Genomic DNA, 27,680 nt, shown 5'->3' on the forward strand with positions numbered 1-27,680 from the left:
AGAATGGACATATGGCCAGTCCGCCCCTGATTATAATATCTAAGAAAAGAAGTCTACTTTGTATTACATTCACATTTGAATCATGGCTGAGCTCTTTGCTTCTGTTCATTCACAAATGTAACATCCAAATGTGACAAAATGCATTTAAATGTAGCTAAAACTCTCACTCTGTGTTTGTCTGACGATGAGGAAAGATGACTGTTTCTGTTGGGATGATTAGCATGTTTAAGATTAAACTAAATGAGGCTGCAATACATTGATTGAAACATACGTAGCCTGCGTTAAGAGATTTGTTACATGTTCCTACGCCTTTTACGCACAATTTCGCCATAACTTCGATTAAAAGCGCCCTCTAATGCGCGCGAACCTGGCTTATTTTTGTATTCTCTCTCTTGAATAACCCACCCCAGCCGTGGATCCGCTCAGAAAAGCCTTGCACATGCGTCTCACCTCCTGCGCCGCAGCCCGAGAGCAGTTTTTTGGGGCGTTTTTCGAAGTTCCCACGGAGCCGCAGGTCCCGCCCCCGCCGCCGCCGAGCTCGATGCGCATTGGCCCGCGCGTGCTCATTTGCATTAACGTCAGTAAAGGCTGTAGGTCAATCCTTACGGGTGCTTTTATTGGATGTGCCGCTGTCAAGCAGTCCTGAAGAATTGGAAGGGCAAACGCCAGAGAAGGCAGGGGAAAGACAAACCTCAAATCAGCATTATGTAGCTCCAATCTGCCTGGTCTGCGCGCGCGGAAAAGCTTCATCAATCTCGGCCGGTTTCACACGCCAAACTTGTGGATACTGCGCGAGCCTTTTTCTTTTTTCTTTTTTTTTTTTTTGGTTGAAACATTTTCCTCTGAGCCGTTGCATTCTCCAGAGGTGGTGGTACCTCCACACATATTCTTGTCTGACAGCCTCACGGTTTGATTTCTCTTTTCATTTTTTTTTTTTTCCGCCACAGAATGAGCCTGGTAACGCCGTAGCCAATTACACTCGGGTCTGTGCCGTTTTATATGTGGCGGATCATCCTCGTTCACCACCGGGCAGCAGCAGCAGCAGCAGCAGCGAAGGAAGGAAAGCCTGAATGGAGACAGCGAGCCGTACGCCGGGACCTCCCCGTGTGCTCCTCCGCTGATTGTGGCCCGATTCATGGAGTGTTTGGCCGGCTTTGTGTCGCGCTGGGGCCGCTGCGGTGTGACAGTACGCCGAGAATCTTTCAGCCTGTTGATGATGGACCGCAAAGTGTCGTGAGAACCGCTTTATGGCCCGTGTTTTGCGCGTAAGTGGCTAACCAGATCGCCCGAGAGACGCTGAGAGAAATGTTTTTTGATGGCTCCGGGGTGGCGAAGGACAAACGCAACAGTGGACAGTAAAAATGGATGAAAGTATTGCCTGATAGCTGGCACAGGCTGGAGGGAGGGGGACTCCACGGTGCGCTCAGGCCTACTACTTGATAACACTGAAGTTGAGTGAAATCTGGTCATGTGGTACGAGCTGAGGAGTGAACCCAGGTCCCAACTGAAGGACCAGAGTTTGTGAAGGATAACTGCTTTGATTAAGAATCTCCAAAGGGAGGAAGCCGGCTTCCTGGTTCAGGGGGGGTGGGGGCAAAATTACATTATTCATGCCTTGTGTTGGACCAGTTCAACAACTGTCTTTGCTGTGGCCTAGATGATACCTACCATATCTGTGTTGTGTGCTTGTAACTGGTCAAAATGAAGGCTTAGGGACTAAAGTGGACCTGAACAGACTTAAGAGGACACTCAAAGAGGGGCCTCAAAAGACTCAAAGACCTCAAAACTTGAAAAAGAAAAAAAAAAAGAAAGAAAAAAACTTCTGAAGTGGGTTGAAGCATGGGCTGTGCTTCAAGTATTCATATATCTGATAGGGTGGTCTACCACAGTGGAAAAGAGTCCGAGGATTCCCACTCGCCCCAGCAGACTAACACCACTCAGCATCAAGGAAATCCTGCCTCGGGACAACTGCCCCTGAAACCCCCCAGCGGCAAGGTGAGGTCCGCACTGCACGCACAACAAGTGACACAGTCTAAAAACACACCCAGGCCCCACATATCTTTTTATATTCAATTAATGTTGTCCAGAAATTGCACTACTCCTGTACACTTGCACCTACAGTTACACAATCATTTCACTTTTAATCATAACCCGCTCTCTGAAGGGGCCGGAGCGCTGGATTAGTACACTCACTTTACAAAGAAATGCAGAGAAATTGTGGCTGAAGTAATCCAGGCACCTAAATGTATTCTAAAGATTGCTACACTTGCACTTGCATAAAAAGCCTGTGCACCGAAGGGCACAAATCACTGGATTATGGGCAGACTTTCTCATTCCTTTAGCTTACGACACTTTCACACTTTCACTTCACACCATGTCACTATTAACCATAAGAAGCCTGTACGCCGAAAGATTATAGACTAACTTAATATGTTGCAGTGAGTGAAGAAGGCCAGGCTCCTTTTTGTACAGATGTTGCATTCAAGAATATTGGCCGCTTGCACGTGCATAAGAAGCCTGCTCGTGTCCAAAGCAGTGGATTAAAGGCTAACTTTCTCATGTTTGTGTTGGCTCTCAGTCGTGCAGGAGTTTTCCGTCGTAGAGAAGGCCTTTGTTCACGTCGTCGTCTGTCACAGCCCAGTACAGACGACGACTTAAACAACCCCTCTCCGACTTTCTCATGTTGTGAAGTGAAAATGTCCCTCTTGTTGAGAAGTAAAAGTCGTTTTGAAGAACGTTGCCTACTACACTTGGTGGGTCTAGAGACGGCCCCCTGTTCAAATCAAGGATGAAAGCGTTTGAGAAAAGAAGGTTTTCTATGGAATGAACAAAGGAACATTATATTTCAGTTTTATGGTTCTAGATAATGAATAATGTATGAAAAAAAGAAACATCTTTATGTTATTGGTTTTGTTTTGTGTTTAAGAAAAAGACACCAAGGTACTGTGTCATATGTATTTAGTACTTGATAGATTTTTTTTGTTTTACATTAGTCCACTCAATTATAAAGAACCCAATAGTCAAACAACTTTTTAGCGCCTTTCACAGACATGGTCACAAAGCATTTTTACTTGTGCCAATTTTACATTCACTCCATGTAAGCTACCTTGAGTGACGGGAGCGAGGTTGCCAATCTGAGCCATTGGTCCAACCGACCACAACCAACCACTCTCTCTCACATACACATATACAGCGTATATTATACACCCATGTTTTTAGTGGTTGGAGAAACTGGAGGAATCCTAGGAGAACATGTTAACTCCATACAGAAAGCTTTTACCTGTGAGGCACCAGTGCTAACCACCGCGCCGCCCGCCGTTATATACAATACTCGCTGACAGGCCAGACGCATCGTAAGAGTGAGCAAGTTTTGGTAAATACTTTATAGTTGATTCAAGTATATGTACTATAGGTGCATGTGGTGGCTTTGGATTTAAACATGAATATTTTACATACATTGCATTATTAATTCACTCCATACTTGGTGGTGGTAACTGAGTCTGCCCTGGGGTAGACTGACGGAAGCGAGGCTGCCAATCTGCGCCATCGGCCCCTCCAACCACCACCAACCACTCACTACATTCACTCAGACTTCCTGGTGTTACCAAAGAGTCTCCCATCCAAGCACCGACCAGGCCCTTCTGCTTAGTCCACACCACACTTATTCCACGACATGTTGTGGCTTTGTGCGTTTTGGATATTGTGGCACATAGTATCATGAAATATTTTGCAGTCCTACTTTCAGTAAATTATACATACATTATACATTAGAACTACTATGTACTGTAGGTATATATGCGCACTACAAAGAAACCCAAGCTAGTACAATGTTGCCTACTCCTTGTAACTGTATTACAGCCTCGTTAGATAAATGTGAATTAATAAGCCTATGGCACATGAGATTATAATGTATCCATTTAAAACACACCTAAGGCCTGCTTCAGAGCAACTCTATGTAACTACATGGTATGTGTACTTTACTTACTGAAGTGGCTGCCCAAGAGCCCAAAGCTGTTGCCAACTAACACAGGCTTAGTAACTTCAATTTGCTTTTGTATTATAAAAGTGAATTAGGTAAACTAGGGCCTTTGTTCTCTTGAGATGGTGCAGCTTTGTTTTGATTCTTACAGCGAGTTTGTTGTGTGTGTACATATTTCTAACCAGGGATAGTGGTTTTTAAGCGGCGGATCTGTGCATTTTTATTCATCACTCATTACAAAAAATACTGTTGAGATTAAGATTCCTAATAGCTCACAATGTTGAATTAAATACATATAATTAAATATTAACTTAACAAGGAGAGGCTTCCTGCCGGGAAACTAGTCTTGATATGCGACACTTAAAGTAAACGCATACAGCAAATATATTTTTAATAACATAATCGTGATTTTCCTGTGGCAAAATTACGCTGCCAGATCAGAAAACAGTCGACACCTGGATGTAGCTAATGGTTATGATCTGGGGCTGCTGCAATCAGTCAGGTGTAGGTTCAGCACCACTATGAGCCCAAAGGATGAGATCAGCTGAACCTGAACATCCAAAATTACCAGGTTATTCCATTTATCTTTTTCGCAGTGCTCACACTCTCCCATCATCAATACAAGATCTTGGTGAAAAACTAATGCAACACTGGATCTTTTGACATCACAGAAGCTTCTTGAAACAATGCCACAGCGCTGTAATGAAAGCAGCAAAATATTATTAGGTTTAATTTTTATTTTATGTACAGTATAGAGACAGAAATGTACAGCACCCGATTTTAGTAATTGCTAGTTCCCATCCCTTTTTCCTCTCTCGAACCCACTTTAGCAATTTTAAACACGCTTCTCATTTATTTATATTACCGCTTTAATCCATCCATCTTCTCCCGCTTATCCTGTTCTGGGTCACGAGGGCAGGAGAGCGGGGACTTTTTATTCAAACTTGAAAGTACTTGGATGCAACACTGACTTTTGAAACTGAAGGCCAGGGGTAAGCGATAGATCAAAACCTCTGCCATAATACTCCAAAACTGTTGAAATATTGTCATTTTCTTAGTCTCTGTAATGTAACAATTTGTAAAAAGCATAAAATGAAACGTCGCGCCACCAAACCGCTGTTGAAATATGGCTAAAAGCATGTATGGATTAACATCATATTTGTAGTTATAACTGCAGTATATATAGTACTTTACAGCTGTTTTTACTACAGTGCAGCCGCCTTACATTCACTTTCAGCGTTGTTCAGTAAACTCTTGCCTGTTGTAGCATTAGCTCAAGTGCGTCAAGCTTCTGTAAAAACAAAAGGAAAGAGCAACAGAACAAACTTTCACTTAGCAGAAATAGCAGTTGCGTACACACAGTCATTTGGCATTTTGCACCGTATAAACAGCAAGTGTGACGTTGCTAACTTCCCTTTCGAAAACCCAGCTTCAGAGAAAGGTCACGGCGTCGCGGATGTCCCCAAAAAGAGTCAATCCAAGTTTGAAATTTGATTATTGCTTTACCAAAATGTCTGAGGACCAGCAGCTCTCGTGGATTTAATCGAGCGGCGCGGTAATTTATAGCCTCACACATCACAGAGGAAGTGGTTTTGAACGGGACAGTGCAGCGGGCGGGGCGGGACGGGGTCTGGGTACTGTTGATGTTTTGACAGTTTGCTATAGCTACACTACGCTGGATTAGTTTTAATTTTTATTTAATTTCAACAATGTGTGAATGTCGCCTGTGAGATCGTTCAAGTTTATCTATAACTTGGACACTGACAGTCCCGACGACTTTGTCTAATAAACTGATATAATATATATTTATTTACTTACTTCTTTGTAATTGTAAAATAGTTTTCCGTAAACACCACTACGCAACATTTGTCACAAAAAACACAGTAGAACTTCTCATTTATAAAAGCTTAATATTTTTGTATTAGACCTAACCAGTCATATATTCTATTAGAGTATTTTTTAGAATGCGTTTTATTTAACCAAATGCAACTCTTTGACAGTGCTTTACTGCACAAACTCTGGAGTTAATCATTCAATTTTGAATTCAATAATCTTTTCAATAAAACGCTTTTAATTTTGGGACACTAATTTATCAAAACTTCCAAAATGGTAAGTAGTAAATGGTTCCCCATATTTTTGCATTGCCTATTCGGCTGCAGTAGTTCTCCCAGATTACACTGTTTATTTAGATGACTTTAACACTGATTATTTTTTCCCACATTCTGTACATCCCTTCTGTAAATCCTGACACTTCGATTAGGAGACCACCTCTGAGTCCTTCTGGATTCAATGGTGGGGTCTTGTTACTGTGTCAGCGACTGTCACGATAGTCACTCTATCGACTCATCGTTCAATAAATAACAAATAAACAATACATTCTTGGGCTCGATATTTATTGACGGCACATTTATTAGCATTTTCTCCCCATTTTCTGGGGGTAACACAACATTTTCAACTGAAGCAAACTTTTGATTGAACATTATATTTCATGTTTATTACAGCTTGTGGGTCATTTTAGGATCTTATGCACTTTTAGAAAAGAGGTTTACTGTCATTTTTATGTTTTAGAGTTGACAGTATCTCGTACCTTTTATGGTCAATAATATCGGTTATCACGATATCTTCCTGCCTCGATGTATCGAACTTCAAATCCGCTATCGTGACAAGCCGATCATCGTGTCCTTTGGCAAGACACTTCACCCACAGTGCCTCTAGGGTGTATGGTGTATGAATGAGAGACGCTATATAAGGGGGGGGTTTGGGGGCTGTTGATCTATACTGCTATAATACAACTACTATATTTTACTGCTAAATACCCAAGTTTACTTGCCAATGCCATTCGAGTTAAAAATACTATTCACTGAAGTACAAGTAACTGTGCTAGAACCTGTGACCGACCGAATCTTCACTTTCATAGGAATTTAACACTTATTTATAGAGAGGAAAAGCCCCTTGAGATGAACCATCTTGTTTTTAACGGGGCCGTAGACCATTGCGCTACAGCCTCCTCATTCAGTAGAAAACACTTTTGTTGTTGTTGCTGTTGCCAATATTACGACATAAAACGCTATAAATGGCTTATTTGAAAACTCATCCAAGTGTCAATTTTCCACAGTTATTCCTGTGAATCGGGAACGGTTATGTAAAATCAGGCTTCAGGGAGCGGCAGATAGGCGCATCACAAGACCTTCCCTTGTACAATCAAAACCATCTGTGTTATCGATGAAGTGTAATCTTGCAAATCAAAGCTCTGGTTCGTTTAGATTTTGTCCAGATTTCTTATCTTAGGTAAAAGGCTTATTAAAAGGTGCTCGGATAAAGAGCATTTATTGGGATTTTGAGCAGGTTTGAACTATATTGAAATAAGATGTGTCAATGGAAGAAGCATTATTTCACTTGTTAAGTCCTGATTTCCCAAGTAGCTTTAGTTTAGCTCTGATCTAATCCTGATTTAGACCTTTATTTGTCCTGTCTTACCCCTTATTTCATTAGTTTATATGTGCATTAGTCTTTGTCCTTATATCTGGTTAAGCTGGTTTTACGCCTGCTTTTATTCCTTGTCATATAAACGCTACTCACACACTGTATTTTACATGCGATTCCGCCTTTATGTGACCGACCCTGGGCTATTTCAGGGCCGCTTGTCAAGCTGAATTTGGTGTCTAAATGTCAACACGGCCACAGCGAGGGCTCGTATCAAATTACTCCGTGATTGAATTAAAGTTAATGGTATACAAATCGCCTGCAGATGCAAATGGTTAATTTGACCTATATTCTGCTAATCTGTCTTTTTGAGCTTCAAATTATATTATAACATTTCAATTGCCTAAGTGTAACTATGCGTAGATCTACTTGACCTAAAAAGTCCTATATCATTTAAAATGTGCTCTTTTTCTTTTAGTCCTTAGCCTGTTTATTATGATCAGAAACATACCTGGACTCGGCATTCTGTTCATTCGCACATGTCTGGATAATTCTGCAAATTCAACAGGAAGGTAAGGTTAGGATTAGAGTTAGGAATAATACGGTTGAGACCAAGTTTAGTTTTAGGGATGCTTCAAATTGTGATGTTTAGGCAGGCAAATCTAATCAAATCTAAATCTATAGGCAGGTAATCTAAAAAGTGGAAGGGGAAATGAGAAAGAAAGAACACAACTTTCTTTCCAGTACTCATTAGGGCTGCTCGATTATTGAAAAAATAATAATCACGATTATTTTTGTCATAATTTAAATCACGATTATTCAAGCGATTTTTTGTTGCCTTTAAAAAAAGTATTTATTTTATTTATATATTTTAAAAAAAAAACACTATGCTGAATATTTTCTGTTTTCTGAACAGTCATAAAAGTATAAATGGTTTCAAGTTTGCCTCGATTAAGGAGAGGTCTCTGTTTCACACCTGCCCCCTGCTGGCCAGCCCTCACACCTGCGCAGGCAAACTGAGCAGCGCGGCCTGATGACATCATCACACAGCGCTGTTTGTTTTTATGTCGGGCAAAAGCATGAGCCATGGCACAAGAAATGCGAAGGGAAAATAATCATAGTGCCATGAAATAATGCAAGTCTGCTTTGCAAAAAAAATAAAAATAAAAATTTAGATTATGCTAATTTTGTAATCGTCTAGTGTAATAATTGAAATTGTAATCGAATTTCGATTAATTGCACAGCCCTAGTACTCATACTGTCATTGTGTATCTGGGTAAGATCTTTAACACCCCCATTGCTCAGTAAAAGTAAGTATTTTTTATTATTTTCTACTCTAAAATTCTTTTAAATATACATTTTTCACTTCACCCATTGTATATTGCTAACTGAATGGACTGAATGAGCCATTTCGGAGCACATTTTTGTCGCACACAGATTTGTCCCCATGTAGCTGCAGCGGCTCTCACTGCGTGGCTTGTGCAGGGCGCTGTGCGTCCAAAGTGGTTGGGAGTTAATATATGGTTTGTTTTGGTTTCTCGTGCGTCTTGGCCCCAGTTGTTGTGAATTTAAGCGTCATTCCCCGAAGCATAATAAATCATCTTCATTTACACAGCTGGCAATACAACCCCAGCTTATTATTATTATGAAAGAAAACCAAATCAAACGGCAAGTGTGGAAGACGTGGGAACCAGTGTTGGAGAGCCCCATAGTCTTTATTTAAGTATAATGTGTGTGTGTGTGTGTGTGTGTGTGTGTTGAAGAGGCTATGGGCAGCCAGATTCATGCAGCCAGACCCAGGGCAGCTGTACTTAAGTCGCTTTGACCTTCGTTTGTGTGAGGGAGTGAATGAATAACGTGCACTGTAGCATTTTGAGAGCTTTCTCTGGCTTGTGAATCGTAATAAATAGGTTGTAAATTATCAACGAAAAAGATGTATAAATGTTTCTATTTTTGTTGTATGGTCCACTTTACACTGTTCGTTTTCGCTTTGTTCTCTGGAGGCTGATGTATACTATTAGTTTATTTTATGTATTATGTGTATAGCTTGCTGTATGGTAATATAGTAATAGTTCTGTAGTATTGTGCTCCAAATGATTTGTTGTAAACCGTTACGCACCATCTCATCAGACATTTTTAGTAATTGTTTTGTTTTGCTTCTCGACCACTCATTATAAATATACCACTTTGACCATTTCATGTCTGGTGTGACAAACGTCCCAACAGAGAAGTTGGAGTGAGTTATTTTGTCAAGGGTATGTGTCCATCTGGAGCTCTGGAGTGCAGATAAGGCCCGGTACAAGGTCCTGTGATAGAGCGCGGTGTATTTGAGAACAGCGTCAAACAGACCTCCACCAAACTCCACTCTGTTTATGTGGCCTTCACTGATCTGTCTGCACCCGAGCTCCCAAAGAAATCAGTAGCACCTCTGCCCCTGCTTTTGCCTCGGACACTTCAGATCCACCTGATTAATATGATGCATGATGACATGATAATGTCTGAAAATATAAAATGATCTGAATGTGTGGGTTTTTAGATCATTTTGCATTGCTGTCCGCATCGTTTATTAACTCCTTTCAGCCAGTGCAAACCCAGAGCTACTGCAGATGAGCTTTTAGCCAGCTTGTTATTGTTCTCATCACTGGGATGGTGAAGCTTTGCATTCACAACATCATGTTTGGATGTTTGGAATGCATTAGGACACTTAGGAATGAACTTGGATTGCAGAGAAAGGTTCAGGAGGTCTTAAAGCTGTACAAAGTAACTTGTTTACTTTAATAAATCCTTTCCGTAGTCCCTCTGGGGGTCATACAAGACCAGGGTCTTTCATCTCCCCCTGGTGTCTCTGGCCAGAAAACCATGCTTGCAGCTTTCCCTGCCTCTGACCCGGAGCACCAAGTCACACTAATAGAATCACAAAGAAAAAGCCCACGGGCAAAGCTAACTGCGGGCTAGCGCCACTTAAACTGTATTTACAGCCAAGATGGAGTAAAAAAAAAGATCTCCATTGTATAATTGGATGTACAATTTCCCTCTCTCCGTTTGTCTTTTCTGTCAGCGTAGTATTTACTCTCACGGACAAATAATGAGTAAAAAAACACAACATGCTCCGACACCTGCAGTGGTGCTTATGGCCTCCAGGGGCATGAGTTACTTAGCTCTGCTAAGTTCTTGTAGTAGAGTAAACTTCATTTGGCGTCATTGATCTACATTGTAAACACGCCATTTGTGAAACAACAGCCCACGTTGTTGTGTCTAAATAAAGTGCATTTTCCTCCAGCCCGAACCAGGAAGTCAGAGGCTAAATTAGCACAGCGTTAGCATTGGCGTCTCAGATATTTTACTCAACTACCTACGACTTTCACGGTTTTATTCAAGGAGTGCAGCTTTAACTGGTTTCCTTGGTCACAATTTGAAAACAAGAAAAATCTGATGCAGGACATTTGCACTGACATCAATCTGGGACCACACCGGCTTGAATTGTTCGAGTAGAGGTTTCACGTTTGGAGCAGAATTTGCCGATTGGATCAAGAATTGCAAATCCATTACATGTTTCGTTTTGAATAAAGTTATGTGTGTTTTACACCTCGTGGTTTTTGTCATCCTCATGTTGTTAGTTAGCATCTTTTATTTTTGGTCTGGTTCTGAACGGTGAAGGGAAGCGCTTCACGATGGATTCTCGTGTTTGCAAACTCACAAATACCGCGAGAATTCAGCTTGCTGGCATTGTTACCAAAATACAAGGTTATCTAATCGCAGACTTTGCGGATTCCTAATTGCCCCAATTCAAAATTACGATCTCAATATGGTGCCAATTCTTGGAACTTAACAGGTCATTTATCTTCTAATAAAACATCCCTGAGCACTCTTTAGCGTCTCGGTGCAGCAGATGGTCAGGTATCGTCGTAGTAACGCCCTCATGTGTCGGGTGCTACGCTTCCGTCAAGGTCTGTAGTGCAAATGCTTGTTCCAAAACTTTTTTTTCTTTTATCAGTTTACAACTTGGGCATTTATTAATAGATGCTGCTCTTTACTTTGCCACATGCGTCAGAGGTTTGGTTAGCGTCTACTGCCTGTGCGGTTGCCTGCAGTTGTCTCAGTTCAAACAGCTGTAGAGCGATGTAGCGATGGTGGGGCCGATTATCAGTACGTCATGTTAGACTTATACAATGGTCTTTTATGACCCAGAGCATGGCACTAACTCTGGCGCCGTGCCACTTACTGACGAGGAGACATGGCACAGACCAAGATGCTGCCGGAGCAAATATTGTATAATGTGAAAAGAATATGCAGAAGGTTTAAGCTGTAAACATAGCTTTAGACAACGGGGCTGTAAATTCAGTCGCTAATTGGGAACACATTGCAAAGGATGCTATTCTTTATACAATCTATTTAGCTGAATAACTAAGTCTATGGTGTCTCCTTCTGTATTGTTTAGACCGCAACAGTTGGATCCTGAAATGCAAGTCTCGTTCTAGTTTAGCAGTTTATTACAGTCTTTACTCAAATGTTCATGTCCCTGGACGTTTCCTCAACGTGTTTAAACATTAATTTGAAATCTAATCGCAAATGGATGCCCTGACAACCAGATGAAGACACTAACATTAATCAACTTCACTATAAAGCGCACACTATAATCATTAGTGATTTGTGGCTCAGTTATAACATGTCTGTGAGTCCCCCCCCCCTCACTTTTTTGTGTTATTTTTTCCTTGAAACCTTTTGAAACTGCTGCCTGTGTTTACAGACATTGCAGAAGGAATTTTGAGTTTACAAGGTACTTGTAATGTCCAGCCCTAAGTCATGTTTAAGCAGTGGGTTGAGCATCGAGATTAATTGCACCTAATAAATGGATTAGATAACTCTAATCCGGGTTTTGGTGTGGACATTTATGGCAGGTGTTCATCCTCCATAACGTAATGAAGGAAGACATGGGGATCTAGATCTAAATAAAAGATATTCCTCTTTACAGTATGTCAATAACTCAGACACAATTTCTGTAATCGCTTGGCTTCGAAAGTGTGTTGCATTAGACCTTGTAGAGCCGCATTTTGTAATAACAGTTCAAAATGTAATAAAACAAGTTTTTTATTACACAAAGAACATTTTAATACATATCTCATTCTCTAAGAGGAGACAAACGGCATGAATGTGATTACTTTTACAACTAAATGATGCCAAATTAGAACAAGCAAAGGAAGTTTCTCAAAAAACCCAATCACTGCAGGAGGACAACAAAAACTTTCGCTTTAAACATATATGTTGACATAGCCCTCATTAAACGGACAATGGCAGTAATTAATTTCTATAGCACCTGGTCCTCAAAGCTTCAAATACTCATTTTTACAGTGACAAACAGGGCGCACATTATTGTCAATATTTCTTTTTTATATATGATAAAGAAGACGACGGTCGTCCAACACACGAGATCGACCTTGTGTGTTGCTGCTTTAATGAAACACATTCATTGTTTTTAAATAGTCCGTCTGCCTTCAGGTCCAGCCTCACACACAAGTCATAAGGCTGGCACGGGATAGTTATGTAAAAACAGTCTAAAAAGCAGATGAATATCGATTTGTAAGTTATTTCCATAAGAAATGGTAGTTCTCTGCAGAGGACATTACATTACCTGCAGCTAATTGTAATCTTTATGTTTTCGTTGTCCTATATGTCAAACCATCCTCTTTAAGTGTTTATTCTACAGTAGAGCTCTCAGTTCCTTGTCAAAGCTCACTGGAATGTCTCTGAGATTGTTCTGGGCCGCCCTCACACTCTCCGTGTACATTAAAGCAACTCCGATTTAACTTAACTAACATATTGTTTGTTTGAATGATGGAAGTCCGGGACGGTCCTCAATCCTGAAGTTTCCCACTGCAGATGTTTCATTTTCAACTCGGTGAATCGCACACTTCCGTCTCCCTTTTGATTCTCTGATTTCAATCAGGTCTAGACCGGAACATATAATTGCAATGGACGCAGTGCTCAAATTGTAAAGACCATTTACTTAGGCAGTACAATCTCCTGTGAAATACATCTTAAGGATTGACCAAGTGTAAAACCTGCTGACCCGGTACTTTTCACCTCCACAAACACATGTCTGAACATAAAGTCGCTCTATCGGCCGGCTGATATATTGAGCTGATAGTTGGGAATTTTTCAAGTTCTTATATTTTATGTTGCAGACTTTTGTTTATAATTTTGGAACTATGCGAGATAGTGAACGAGCTCCCTCTGAAGAAAGCAGGAAAGGTTTGAATAAATCAGCCCTATGCCCCTAATAAAGCGCCCCCTGCTGGCACAGTTCAACACTGACACATTTTACAGTTTAGAAGCTTCATACGCAGGATTCCCCAAATTGTGCAGCTTTATTAAAATTGAAATGGCATTTTCTGAGTGCTTTGACATGGATAATACATGCTGTACATCATTCGCTGTAAACCTGAGCTTCCAGGTCATAAATCTGCAATCTGACTACAACTGTTTTCTGGGTGGAGCCGTCGTCAGCAGTCGTAAAAGACTTATTAGGAATGACATAAATCTAATGCAAGACCTGTAACCACATCTTAAATAACACAAACATTTTGACACAGCTTTCTTCATTTAGTAGTACATAGAAATATGAGAGAGAAATGCAAATGAATGTACCAATAAAGAATATATTGTTTATCTTTCATTTATTGAACAATAAGTCAATATAGTAATTATTGTAACAGGCCTGTCTAATCCTTGGGAAATACCTTTTAAAATTTGAAGTACAGGGCGTCACGATAAAAATTATTAGATTTGCTAACGGTCTAAAATATTGCAAAAACAGCACTATTATGGCAGTGTTTTAGTGAACCATTTCAACTAAGTATGGTTCTTTGAACTTTCAAATAAGTCAACCCAAGACTCTTAGAAACACCAAAACATGACTCAAACTTTATATTTGCACATTATAGCTGGCTGAGCTTCATTGACAATTGATAAACCAAAAGTAATACAGTCTTTTCCTGATTTAATTATGTCTTTTTTTACTGAAGATTGTGTTCCATATTCTCGCGGTTTTACCCTATCAGCCAAGCTTGGCACTATTAAAGAGAGGACAGTAACTTGGTTTTCATCCCTGAGCCACTGTATCCATCCTGTTGATATAACACTCATTTTCCGTGGACAAAAACCTAAAAAAAAGGCTGTTCACACGGCAACCCAATCCCCCTCTTTGGTCAAAATTGATAACAGAGAAAGATTTGAGCCCCTTTCACTTGTAAAACCGATGCTTGGCAAATGATCAGAGGAAGTGTCTCCGCTACACAATGTGCCACGGGCCCTGACTTCATTTTCCAGTATTTAATGGCGAAGATGGGCTGCTCTGGGTGGATTTGCGTGAGCGAGGCTGCAGATTATTGGCTGTAGTAAAGCATGCGAGGCTCTCATTCACCTGCTCAGCGCCGTGCGAGCCCAGACGCATGTGCCCTCTGCATTAATGGACCCGGCGATGACGCAAGAACCCCATGGAGCGCGACTGACTCTGCTCCCAGGATGTGCGCTGTAGCCTCGTTTCACATCGCTGTTTGAGGGAGGGCAGTACCGCAGCTGGCACGCCGTATTCATCATGTTTTACTGCATCGGGGGCAGAGAGGGCAAGGACATGCTTTAGGCTACAGGGTCAGTGCAACACGTTTGTAACAACAGCTCACGTTTTGGCCTCAAACCGAGCAAATGTAAATCTCCTCTGTTAATGTGTGGGCGGATGGAGCTTGCATGATAATTATTCTGAAACTAATAAATTGGACATTTCCAGCTCATTTGGACGCTTCCGTGTGGCAAAAAGAAATCACAATCTGTCCTCAAGTCAAAAGTTGTGGTCGCTTAAAGGGGGCGGTCTGCAAAATTGACTTCTTATAGCTCTTTACCTGCGGCGGCAGCTCACCAAAAGCTTCGTCTGAGGTTCTCTGTATCCAGGAAATGCTTTCCTCACCTCTCGATCTCTTGCTAAGCTTAATCCTCTCATTGTGAAGTAAAAACACTTGCCGTATCTTCACTACAGCTGCAGGAAGTGAAACTAATGAATGCCTTGTTTTAGCTGTTTTAGATCAATATTGCTTTTTCGAGCTATAGGGCCCCAGGGGAGTCCAATACCAATATAAGGACTGTAGAGCAGGCTGATGAATTCCTCTTCAGAAAATTAAAGGTGCATTATGCAATTTTTTATGCGAGAAAAAAAAAAGTTGATATATGTGCATATTTGATCTTGTAGTGACGGAGTGGCTGTATGAGTGGTCAGTAGGGCGCCTTTACTTTCAATCACTATGGTCTCTAGGACGCTCCAGGATCAATTGTTTTGTAGGTTTTCACTGCTGCTCTCTCTAGAAAACTCACACATCAATTGATCCTGGAGTGTCCTAGAGAGCGCTGTGATTGAAAGTAAAGGCGCCCTGCTGACCATTCTCGCATCAAAAGTTGCATAATGCACCTTTAAGAGAGGTTGACAAACATGGGGTTTTCTAAAGCCGATGTTTCCAAACGTCTTGTCTATAATCCTGTGTATGACACTAAACGGTAACATGTGTCAGTGTTGAACTGTGACAACAGTTTTATCAGAGGCAGATTAATTCTGGACATTCATGTTTTGTAAATACTTCAGAGGCAAGCATTTGAAAGACCAAAATCAGCAGATACCAAAAAAAACAAAAACGTAAGTCTCTCTCTATGGTTCTGAAATTATAACCAAAAGTCTGCAATACAAATTCTTGAAAAAATTAGAAGATCTGAGGTGCACAAACTTGTGACCGATATATCGGCCCGGATAATATGTCTGTCGGCCTCTATTTCTAACCAATTAAGTGTAAGATAGTGATAAAGATTAGTTTGAGATTATTACCAAACACCCGCAAAAAGTCTAATGCCTCTTTCATAAATCAACTGAGAATACACTGAGGGTCCAAGGATGCACACAATTTTTCCCTATTATCAACCCAAGAAAAGAAGCTACTGGTTTTGCGTTTGGAAAGTTGAGAATTGCTGATTTCTCAACCTGTTAATACGTTTTTACACTTTCCTATATACTACGACCACAAACATGGATTCAGTCCCTTTAATCCATTACGATAAATGTCCTGTTTCTTACAGTCATTATCGCCCATATTCTGCTGCAACTTTAGAGCAATAACTTTGCCTCTAAGGTTAATCGTGCGTTTCTTGTTGTAAATTTCCCCCAAATTTTGTAAATTACATTTTTCTCAAGCTGCACAAATTGTTGGTTTCCCATTTCCCGTCATTTGCATGCGTTATTTCAACTGGTCGCTCTTGCTCATTTTACTTTTAACCAGTTCTGAACACATAGCAATTAAAACCCTGCGCTTCTAGACAACACTGATTTCTTCCAGCCAGGACTTCATTTGTTTAAAGTACATAAAATGACACTTAAAAGGTAAATATGATTTCTTTTAAAGGATGATAATAAAGATGTATAAATAAGATAATAAAACATCTAAACCTTGTAGAGATTTTAGCTGCATAAAACTGACACGCAGCCTCCTCATTGTGTTTAAATACTTCTCATCAACATCCTTTCATTACACAAATTTTATTACCGACAAATGTCTGCTCCGTGTTATTTGGCTCACAGAGGTGCAGTTTGCATGTGGGAATGATCCGTCCACAAAGGAGACTTTAAGAGAAACTCGTCCCCGCTCACGTAATTGCGGTTCTGTGTTTTCTCAATGAAAGGCGCTCTGCCCCAGTCTAATTAATAGTTGTAGCATTCCAGCGGGGAGTATTGACGCACTTGTGTCGTTTATTTGGCAGTGAACGTGTTAAACCTGCTCCGCGCCATTCTTCAAAAAAAAAAAAACTTTCCCGGAGTGTGACGCCATCCGCTGAGCTGTCAGTCGTCGGCGGGCCGGCGTCAAACGCTAATCCTGCATAAACCTCTTAACGTGATTCTTAACCGTGAGGACAAAGTTCACCGCGAGGAAGACGAGTAAACGCACTGGGGAAGTTGGGCAGCACGATTTGGAACAATGTCTAATTGCAGGTTTTCATTTGCAAATATTACAATCACACCTGTGATTGTTTCAAAAATCAATACACATTTTAAAAAACAAATTAATTCAGGCATGATCATTTACTTTGAAATCGCTTCCCCCCCATTTTGTAGTCGTACGGACAATCACTTTCGTAAAGTTGCACAATTGCATCTCATCAACATGAACAAAGCACTGGACTAAATAAACCGCTCTTTCAAACTGACATTGGAAATGTTTGTTTTTAGTCTGTTCTTTTCATTTAATATCTGGTGATCTTGGTCATAGTTTTAGTCACATCAACTACTACTGCTTTTTAAAGCAGTACTAAGTAACTCATGCCTCTAGAGGCCATAAGCGCCACTGCAGGTGTCGTCGCAAGTTGTGTTTTTTTTTACTCATTAATTGTCTGTGAAAGTAAATACTACGCTGACAGAAAAGACAAAGGGAGAGAAGGATATTGTACATCCAATTACACAATGGAGATACTTTTTTCACTTAAACTGTTATAAATACTGTTTAAGTGACGTTAGCCCGCAGTTAGCTTTGCCCCTTTAGCCTGTTAGCTCCTTCTTCGTGATTTCATTAGTGTGTATTGGTGACTCCGACCCGGTGGCAGCGAAGTTGCAATTGTGGTTTTCTGGCCAGAGACACCAGAGAGAGATGAAAGACCCTCCAATCATCCCATTAACCCTTGTATTGCCCCCAGAGGGACCACAAAAAGGTTTCATTAAGGTAAACAAGTTACTTACTTATTTATTTTTACCCACAAATACAAATGATTTGGCCGGCTGCAGACTGAGAATTCAATCACTAATCCGAAGGTTGGCGGTTTAATCCCACCTCAGTGCACACCGCCGGGAGCAAGACACGTCCATCATTTGCGTAGATGTGTATTTTTGAGGATGAACGGCAAATGTAAAGCTCTCGGAGAAACAAACTGAGGGAAATTGTCACCATTTATTTGCCATTTAGACCTTGTTTAGTACCAGTTTTGTCCAACTCGTTCAATCTTTTGGCCTGGTTTAGTCCTTGTTTTGACCCAGCTGGTTTTGACCTGTTGGTTTAGTGCTTACACAAAAGCGACGTTTATGATGCAACGCCTGTCATTGAAGCTGTTTGATTTATGGCTCTGACGCATTTTTACACACAGCGATTAAACTCCTGGCAGCGAGACAAGTTTAATTACTTTCGTAGTTTCGGCAGTGAACCACGTTGAGAAGATCGCCTGAAGTCATTTCACATCACGTTATTCCACTACAATGGTTTAAGGTGAATACGTGAAACACAATTGACGGTACAAGTTGGTACATTATGTAAAAAGTGTCAGTTAAGGCAGATAAGATCAGATCATATATTTATTGATCTCACAAAGGAGAAATTCACTTGTTACAGTCGCCGTTACTTCACAGTCTTATTGTACAGTCTGACAGCAGTGGGGATGAAGGCTTTGCGGTTATGACACAGTGTTAGAGAAAACACTTTTTATGCTTTGTCAACATTGGCGCGATTCCTAGTGTATGTTTTGTGTAATGACCTATGTTAATACCTACTCTATTTTCATTTATTTGCATATCATTAGCATAATTTATTAGCCGGGCCACTATAACACAGTTTAAAATGGACACTGGGGTTTGCAGTTTTCTTTGCTCACTTTGTATCTTTTTCTAAGTGAGCAAACTTTACATTTTTCTCCATTATATTATACCTGGTCACGCTACTTGTATGTCATGTGGAGGCAAAAGTGTTTAATTTCCCCAATGAGCCTGACTTTTCTTAATTGTAATCGAATAAAATGTGCTTTAAAAACTCATCCCTGTGAAGGATTGTGATATTGGAAATGAGTTCGGGAAGTCAGGAATGAGTTTGACAAATAACCACAAATAAGAAAGATAAATCAAAACTTTCCTGCGTGCTGCGTTACTTGTGCACTCTGCAATTGCCGACGGCTCTGAGGCGCATTCTCCGCATTGCCCTTCTCCTATACTGTGTTTTGCATGCTTGAACATTGTGTCCACAGAGTGACGATCGCCGACATGTGATACTCAGTCTCAGTCTGGCGAAGTGTGGAGTGTTTGTGTGTGTTTGTGTGTGTTTGTGCGTGTTTGTGTGCACTCGGTTGTGCGTTAGCGGCTCGTGTCTTTCACTGATCCCTCATGCCGCGCTGACATCATAGCTCCTGTTTTAGCAGGTGCAGGGGAGTCCCGCCATTACCTAATACTGAGGGTCTCAAGTTTTTGGTGAAAGGTCCCGCTTGTACGACTTGAGCCACTTGGTTTGTTTCTAGACTGGGTTCAGAAAGCGTTTTTGGAAAAAGCATCAGAATAGAGACGAAAAACAAGGATGAAAACCCAACAAGAGCGACACAAAAAAGTGATGAAAACATGACCAAAAAACCCCAACAAAAAGTCAAAAACACACATAAAAATAAAACTACAAAAAAGTGTCGACTCTGTGACAGAAAAGCTTTCACATGAGGCGTTGCTGAGGCCTATAGGCTCCAGTCAAGAAGCTTTTAGATTCGGGTAAAGTCGAACTGGAGAAAACGCGCTTGGTTAAGGCGGGGGGTAAGAGGTTAGCATATATTTAATAATACCTGAGCTGCAATTAACATGGAAACATTACAAAAATAGGATAAAAATTAGGACAATATTTGAATAAGACGATATAGAAATTACAGAGTTAGTATTGATTAAGATCTGGGTATTGATGTTTGTACTGCAGTTTGTAATTAAAAACAAATCCATTTTTTGTTTTTTTTTCTGTTGGCAAATTCTACACATTTTACCCTATAATACATTAATGAAAAAAAAAAAAACATTCAAAAAGGCGGTTTTCTTTGTGACAAATAAAAGGACTGATCTTGTGATTAAAAACTGCTCACCTTTAATTCTCTCCAAGCATGTTCTGAAATACATTTAAGTCTTTAGTTCATATTTCTGTCTTCTGTCAGGTGTTTGTGCTCCGGGACGTTTTTAAAAATGTGCACAATCTACAGAATCTTGATTTCAAAAGTGTAATCCCAATACATGTAATAAAAAAGATTGCATTTGAATATTTTGCCAATATTGTGCAGCTCTGATTGGCTATCACCGACCTGTCCTAAACACAGCAGTAGAGGTGGGTTGGCTCACACACACACACACACTCTCTCTCTCTCCCTCTCTCTCTGGACATATCGCTAACCCTAATCCCGTCTTGAGGCCATAGGGCACTGCTCTAATTAATCGTACACAGTGAAGAAAGCAGTCCAATGATTCGTCCCGTTCATGCGCTTGGCTTCATGGAGGACTAGGAGGGGCATGGACAGGTTCCTGGTAAGATTAGCGTTAGCAGCAGTGTTCCCATTTAGACACTTCCTTTAGCTCCTCTAGCCTGTCCGTTCACTACGTGACCTGTGAACTTTACCTGGATGTGAGAGCAGTGCACGCCACAGACCGAGAGCTGCAGGAGAGTGTGGGAGGAGACGCGAAGCCGGCAGATGTAGCTTGAAGCAATCGTAACAGAGTGAAGTGTTTAGGCCTTTTATTTGGGTGTTTTGCCTTTGGTGTAAGATTTTAGTCTTGTTGTTGGTGGCAATTTCAAAGTTAGTTCTGAAATACACGATTCTGTGCGGGACTAGCATTTAAACATTAGCTAAAAAATATATATTTTAAAGTGAAAAACTGCCGGGCCACTACTGATAAATACATTTGAATTACTGAAGACTTCAAAACACCTAAAAGCACCTTTGTACGTTTTGTCTTTAAAATGTAAAAAAAAAACGTTGATAAATACGCTATAAAAACAAGCTTGCTCGTACATCTTGACAGTTTGTTGAAAGTTATCTATCTTCAAGACGTGATGTAATTCCAGATGCCCTTCCCGACCTAATTGTCTTATTCCTCATGAGCTTCAGTGCTGCAGTGAGAAGTTGCACTTAAAGTCACGTCAAAATCCAGGTCAGTGTGTTCTTTTTGCCAGTTCCAAGCCTGAACTATTGGCAAATACATCAATAATGGATGTTATAGTTGTAGATGAATTGAAGATCCTCAGGAGGAAATAATGGAAAGAACAGATTAAATAGCCTCATGTGATTTTGTTGCATGGCAGTGAACAAAGAGTGAATAGTATAACCTTGCCCTATGCTAATTTTAGGTTTTAAAAGGAATGAGATCCTGGTCGTGTTGTCAGCTGCTCCAGTGAAAGCGTTACTTAACATTTTTGAGCGAGGCAGATCGCAGCAGCGGAGGAGGCTTACTCAGCCCACGGCCTGATGGCTTAGGATTGTCCTGGTCTTACCAGGATTTCACAGTAATCTGGATCAGGCTCAAACACCTGAAGGTGAAGCGCGGCTGTCCACAACAAAAGCTTTTTCTGCATATTCTCACCACATCAGTTTTGATTTACTTACATAGGGTTGGCTTTAATAGGTCAGACGTTCAGCCTATTTAACTAGTACAACACATAAATAAGGATTAGCTTTTGTGTCATCAGATTCTGAGTTTTAAATGTCAATTTTATGATGAGATTTTTTGAATTTTTCAGTTTCAGTCATTGAATATTCAGTGTTTAGCCCCTTTGTGAATGTAAAAAAGATACAAACAATAACATCCTGTATCTCTCCTAATCAGTCATCAAAAATCAATTGTGTTTTAAATTTTTACCCATTTGAGTTAGATATTTCCACCCCATCCCCTAAAATAATCGTCTTAAGTTCTTGCTTAAATAACCAAAGTCTTTTTAGTATAATATGGGTCGTTATGTCCTCTAATTATTCTCTCAACCCTTAATTCACCGCGTCCCTGTGTCGACCTGGGGCCAGTGCATGCCTTCTGTTAATGACTTGAACTTGTTTGCCCCCGGAGGACTGTCCCGTTCGAGTCTCGGGACGGTCCCTGTCTAACGCGCCTCTCCCCTGCTCCAACACTGTGACGCAGGACCGCATTCACACCGGGGCCACGGCGGACTCCTGCGTCAGTATGTGCCTCTTCACCTTGTTTATGCGCAGAGTAAATATGGCTTTTATTACAGAGACAATTACGGCTTAGTGCGAGGGCCTCTGTGTGGAGTTTGTGGGGTCGAACAGTGGAAAATGTATGCAATGTATCAAAGGGGGAAGACACTTTTTTGCTAGCCATTTTTCCAGACACAATAACAGGGCTTAATAGTTGGCGGGACAGCAGAGTCGGCCTTCATAATATGAGATGAAACGACAACATATATCATGTTGCAATAAGTATATCCCCACAGTTTACGAAGCTGCTTCAACACAGTGTGGTCAAGCAATTTGTTTGCATCAAGGCAATACCTAAAAAAATATATACTAAAGCAGATCCTGTTTCATGTATTTAATTAATTAATGTATTAATTGGGACAGTGCATGTTAATGAACAGGTAGCCAGTGCTGTAAATATGCCGGATTTAGCTCAGAGCTGGTTTCTATCCGCAGTCCCATGAGGTAAAAACATACGCAGTGCCGAATATTTTTTGTTACATATTTTCTTGACTACTTTATCCTCAAGCATTCATATCCTGGCAGTACTTTTCCCTTCAGCTTTGTAGCACTCCTTATCCCTCCTGAAGCGGTTCTGCGTTCACATTGTAAGTGTGCCGTTGCCCGTGGGAAACAGGGAGGTCACCCAGGATAAAATAACCAGATCCTTTTTCTGCAAACTCTGTATTTTTGAGGCGCGGACGTCACTGAGGGCTGAGTGGGACCAAATACCAGGACGAGCTGCGTCTCCTGTGAGTTGTGCGTCTGTGTGTGTGTGTGTGTGTAGTTGTGCCTGGTGTGTGTGCGCGTTGTGGTCGAGTTTCCGCACTATCTGGTGAGGCAGGAGCGATGTCACTGCAGACAGAATAAAGGTCAGGGCGTTCTCTGGAAGCATGAAAAACAATGAGGCTGAATGTGCTCTCTCCGGGCGCAGGGCTGATTACAGACGACTTAGACGCGCACTGGTAAAGACTTCATGAAAATACAACGCGCTGGGTTCATCTAAAGCTGCGGCGCTGGGATGTTTTACAGTTCAGATTAGATCAAACTTGATGATTTTGGTTACAAAAAGATCATGTATTTTGGGGATAACTTTTCTTTGCTGGAGCCATGTGTTTAAACAATTTGATTTGGTCTTGAGTTTATTGGACACTGGCAGAATAGTGTAGAAATGTTTTAGGAAATTAGTCTGGACCACAAACAGTTTTGCTACTACATTTTTCTCCTGGTTTTACACACAAATAAAGTCCATCCATCCATCTTCTTCCACTTGTCCGTTGCCGGGTCGTGGGGGCAGCCGTTGGACTAGCGGCCTCTATGACTCCTGCTGCAGGTGGTGGGTCCACAGAAGGACCGTTTCACTATTCTAACCGGGCCTGTCTCTCATTAGGGGCTTCTGAACTTCTCTGTCTGACCCGTCAACTAGGACCTCTTTGCTCTGGGAGACCCTACCAGGGGAACGGAGCCCCCAGGATCAGTCAGGTGCTCAAACCCTTCCGCCACGTTAATGTAATGGTTCCAGAAGGGGCACATACAGGGTATACATTTTTGAAAAAACCCTACAAGCTATGGATGAGTCCTAATATCATTGCACAGAATCGCCAAAACTGAATTCATACGCATTTAAGGATTGAGTGGACACAGGATAACTAACATATGGCAGCACCAGGCCTGTTTTGTGATCGTATATGCTGATACTGCTCAGGCCCCTCTTGGCAATAAAAGTGTCTCTGTATAAGCGCAGTATATAAAGTTGCAGGAGCTTGTATGGAAATGCTCAGGCCGTTTACAGTAATGCTTCCTGTCATGTGCGCTCATGTCACCGACGGTGCATCACAATGTTTCTACTGTGCCCCGCATCATCTGACCACGTCGTCCCTGCTGCCTCCACGTTATATATTCACTTTAAAAGGCCTTGTGTCCAGATTCTTCTCAAAGGAAAACATTTTCTGAATATATTGTTTATCTTCAGGCCTGTTTTGTGCTGGGGTTAAACTGATTTAAGGGTAAATAATGAGAGAAAAAAGTGCAATATTCGATAATGCTGCGATGTCACTTCAATACAAAATCTCAGTCACATGAATTACAAGAATTTGGTAATATATTGTATGGCCTTAGTTAGCAAGTAAATATTTTGTTCAGTTAACTGTTTGTCCATAACCGTTTTAGTTTGATAGCTATAATTCCTGCAGCCCTGTTTGTTGCATTTCAGATGAGGAGCGAGTGTTGCTGAGAGAAATTGTGGCATAAACCGAGTGTGGCCTAGTTTTTCCCGAGCGCAGTGACAATGACTCAACTAAAGTCTTCTGCTTGGATGACTGTGGGCAGCATCAAGATGTGGGGACCGAGAGGGAAGAGGGAAATCAACTGTGCTTACTCTAATATGTGGGGAAAGTGTGATGTGAACTGACATAGATGGTACAGTCAGCGCAGTCACTAATATGGCACAGTATGTCCTGGGACAAAACTAGCCATTATTATTTATTCTGGTAGCTGTAATTTAAAGTGGCACCTCAGCATCGATCATTTCGACTAATATGTGTGTGTCCAAAATAGAATAAAATGCTCCTTAAAGATCCTATATCATATCGTTGTTATGCTATTTCCTTATCAAAAACACCCCCAGAGTGGTTTGTGGCTTCATTCACGCAGCTCTCAGTAATCCTCCTGAATCCTGCTCTCTGAGCAGCTGCTCCTCCCTCTCCTCATGAACGACTGAGTGTTCAGTTGTGTCATCACAGCGGAACGGAAGTGCTCGGCGTCTGTAATGTAATGTCTTAATTCTATGCTTCTAAAGAAGATTCAGCGACTATCAGCCAAAATATTGTTTTTCTGTGACTGTCACTGATGGATGTTTGGTGAACCCCGCCTGAATCAAAGTGGATTAACTTTTATAACCAACGCAAGTCCCATAATGTAAACAGCGATGGAGCAGAGCGGTGAGTCAGTCCAAACGCGTGTTAGCTTGTGTGTTAGCATATTAGCATGTGTGTTAGCCATTTATGAAGCTGTGTTGCAGATGTCAACTCCCTATAACTGCATTGTGAAGTAACTTCACTTATTGCTGTTTATTTATATTACGGTAAAGTTGTATGTGCGGAGAGAGGGGGCGGAGTTAACTGAATCGAAGTATTGTGTCTTCCGGGTTTGAAAAATACCTCCAGAAAACACTTATATTTATCACAAAAATGAGTGCCCAATAGCGGTAGAGGTACAATATATCATATAAATGCCTATACTTAACTTTGGAATGGCTAAAATAGCATGATACAGATCCTTTAAGAATGCTGAATGTCACTTGGAGCGCCCTCTGTTGGCAGCCGGGCAAAGTAGGCTACCTAAAACATGGTACAAGCTACAGTGACGTGTGATGATGTCGTCCACCCATTCAGGGAAATAACAAACCTCGGATGTAGCCCTGCGCTTGTAGATGTTTTTGAAAGATTATTAACGGTTACTGCTGAAGATAGTAATACATAAACAACATAAGAACAAAGTATACGTTTTCATGGAGTCTCCAGGATATTCTTATTGTGCTGAGTTTAGGCGTTGTAGCCATTGTATGTCTTTAACAGCCGCGCCAAACACAACAGAAACACGTGTCTTTTTCTTACTCACACTACATGACCAAAAATGCATTTGCTTGAACAATTCAGGTGTGCAGGAGGGATTGTGAGAGCTGGAAATGAGTTTTCCAAAACTACAAATGTCACAGTTTGAACAGGAGAAATCGGGTACCCCAGCTTTTACCCCATTGAGAATCTTCGGGATGTGCTGGAGAAGGCTTTGCACAGTAGTGGTCACATTCTCCCATCATCAGGTCTTGGACACTTGGAAATAGATAATTTGATATTGCAGACGCTTTTTGAAGCAATGCCACAGTGAAGGCTCGCTGAGATCAAAGCATAAGGCAGTCCAACCAAATATCTGACCTTTTTTATATATTTTTTATTGCCCTGAAATAAAGAAGAACGTTTGGGCTGTGTCCTCCTGTTTATATGTACAAATCCTGTTATTACTCATTAGGGTTGCGTGCTTATTCCATCCTATTTCTGTGTTCTTACTGTGCTGATAAGTAAAGCGCTCATTTCTTCACGTTGACTGCACTTCAGGTCCATATGCTGCTGTGATGATGTGTGTAACAGAGGTTGTGAAAGGCTGTATTTATTGACGGCGTAAACAGAGTATAGGGATTAAATGGGCGCAGATGAAAGTGAATTATTCTGTTTGAGTTGACGCTCTGAGCCTATGTGATCTCTCTGCCATTTAGACCAGCTCAGGTGAAACCAGCACTGTCTGCTCTCTGACAGTGACAGTGACACCCATGGCTTATCGAATACTGAATTATAGGTTAACAGTGGGTTTGTTCACTCTCTTCTTCCATGATCCTATAGGACAAGCATGTGTGGGTGAACAAAAATAACCTTTGACAGGAGAAATAAGAAAAACTTCAGTGGTTGACGCTTAAAAAATGCTTTGGGATCAAACGTTTTGCTCTTTACTCCAGAAGCAGCTGTAACCAGAGGTGATAAAATGTAAATTTACTTGAGTACTACTTAAAGCCACACCGCATAGAATTTTACCCAATAAATAAAATAGAAGCTAAATATAGAAGGTGCACTTACACATATGGCCTGAGGTGGCAGTAGTGAGTATAAAATGGCCAACTTGCATCCAGCCCCTTTAAGAACTTAGTCCATTTGAAAGATAAATATACTTTTTACTCCACTCTACAAAGGCTCCAAAGTAAAAAGCAAATTTGGCCATGTGCTTCATTCATTTTAGAAGCCTAATAATGCATACTCTATGAACACTAGGTGGCGCTGTGCAGATGTATTGTCAAAAGCCACTGACACACAAGATGGTGTGTCCCAGTCAGGGCAAAGTTTTTGAAGCCGCCATTTTTAACAACACTTATTTAAACTTTGAATACTGAAAGTATTGAAGTATTTGTTGTGGACAATATTTAAGTAAAAATTTGACAGAGCAACTGCAGACAACACAATAGCAAAAGATTGTCTTGTCTGTCTCTGTTTGTGTTCCCCATACAGGCACAATGAATTAAATCCTGAAATTATCCTTTATTCGCTATTATTTAAAAACATGAAATTCACTTTTTGCACCACTTCTTCATTGGCCAAAACATGGATCATTTTGTGACCAATTAAGAGCTGTGCAATCACTGAACCAAATAGAAACCCATTTCTTTGTAAGAAAACTTACGTATCTCTGTTTCACCATTCACTATTTTCTATAGGGCAGCAGCAGATCAGCAGTCATAGTAGCTCACCAATTT

At 40.9% G+C, this 27,680-nt stretch overlaps 1 protein-coding gene across 1 annotated transcript in view; it reads left to right on the forward strand.

Annotated features, from left to right (window-relative positions):
- Positions 1-487: 487 nt before the first annotated feature.
- The window catches only part of pde8a (phosphodiesterase 8A), a 59,252-nt gene continuing 32,059 nt past the window's right edge, over positions 488-27,680 (forward strand). Inside the window, exon 1 of the mRNA XM_079554828.1 lies at positions 488-1,995. Within this exon, the coding sequence (XP_079410954.1) occupies positions 1,840-1,995 (156 nt within the window). The 5' untranslated portion in view covers positions 488-1,839. The remainder of the gene's footprint in view (positions 1,996-27,680) is intronic.

Source organism: Gobius niger (genome assembly GCF_951799975.1).
Source record: "Gobius niger genome assembly, chromosome: 4".
Lineage (NCBI taxonomy): Eukaryota > Metazoa > Chordata > Actinopteri > Gobiiformes > Gobiidae > Gobius > Gobius niger.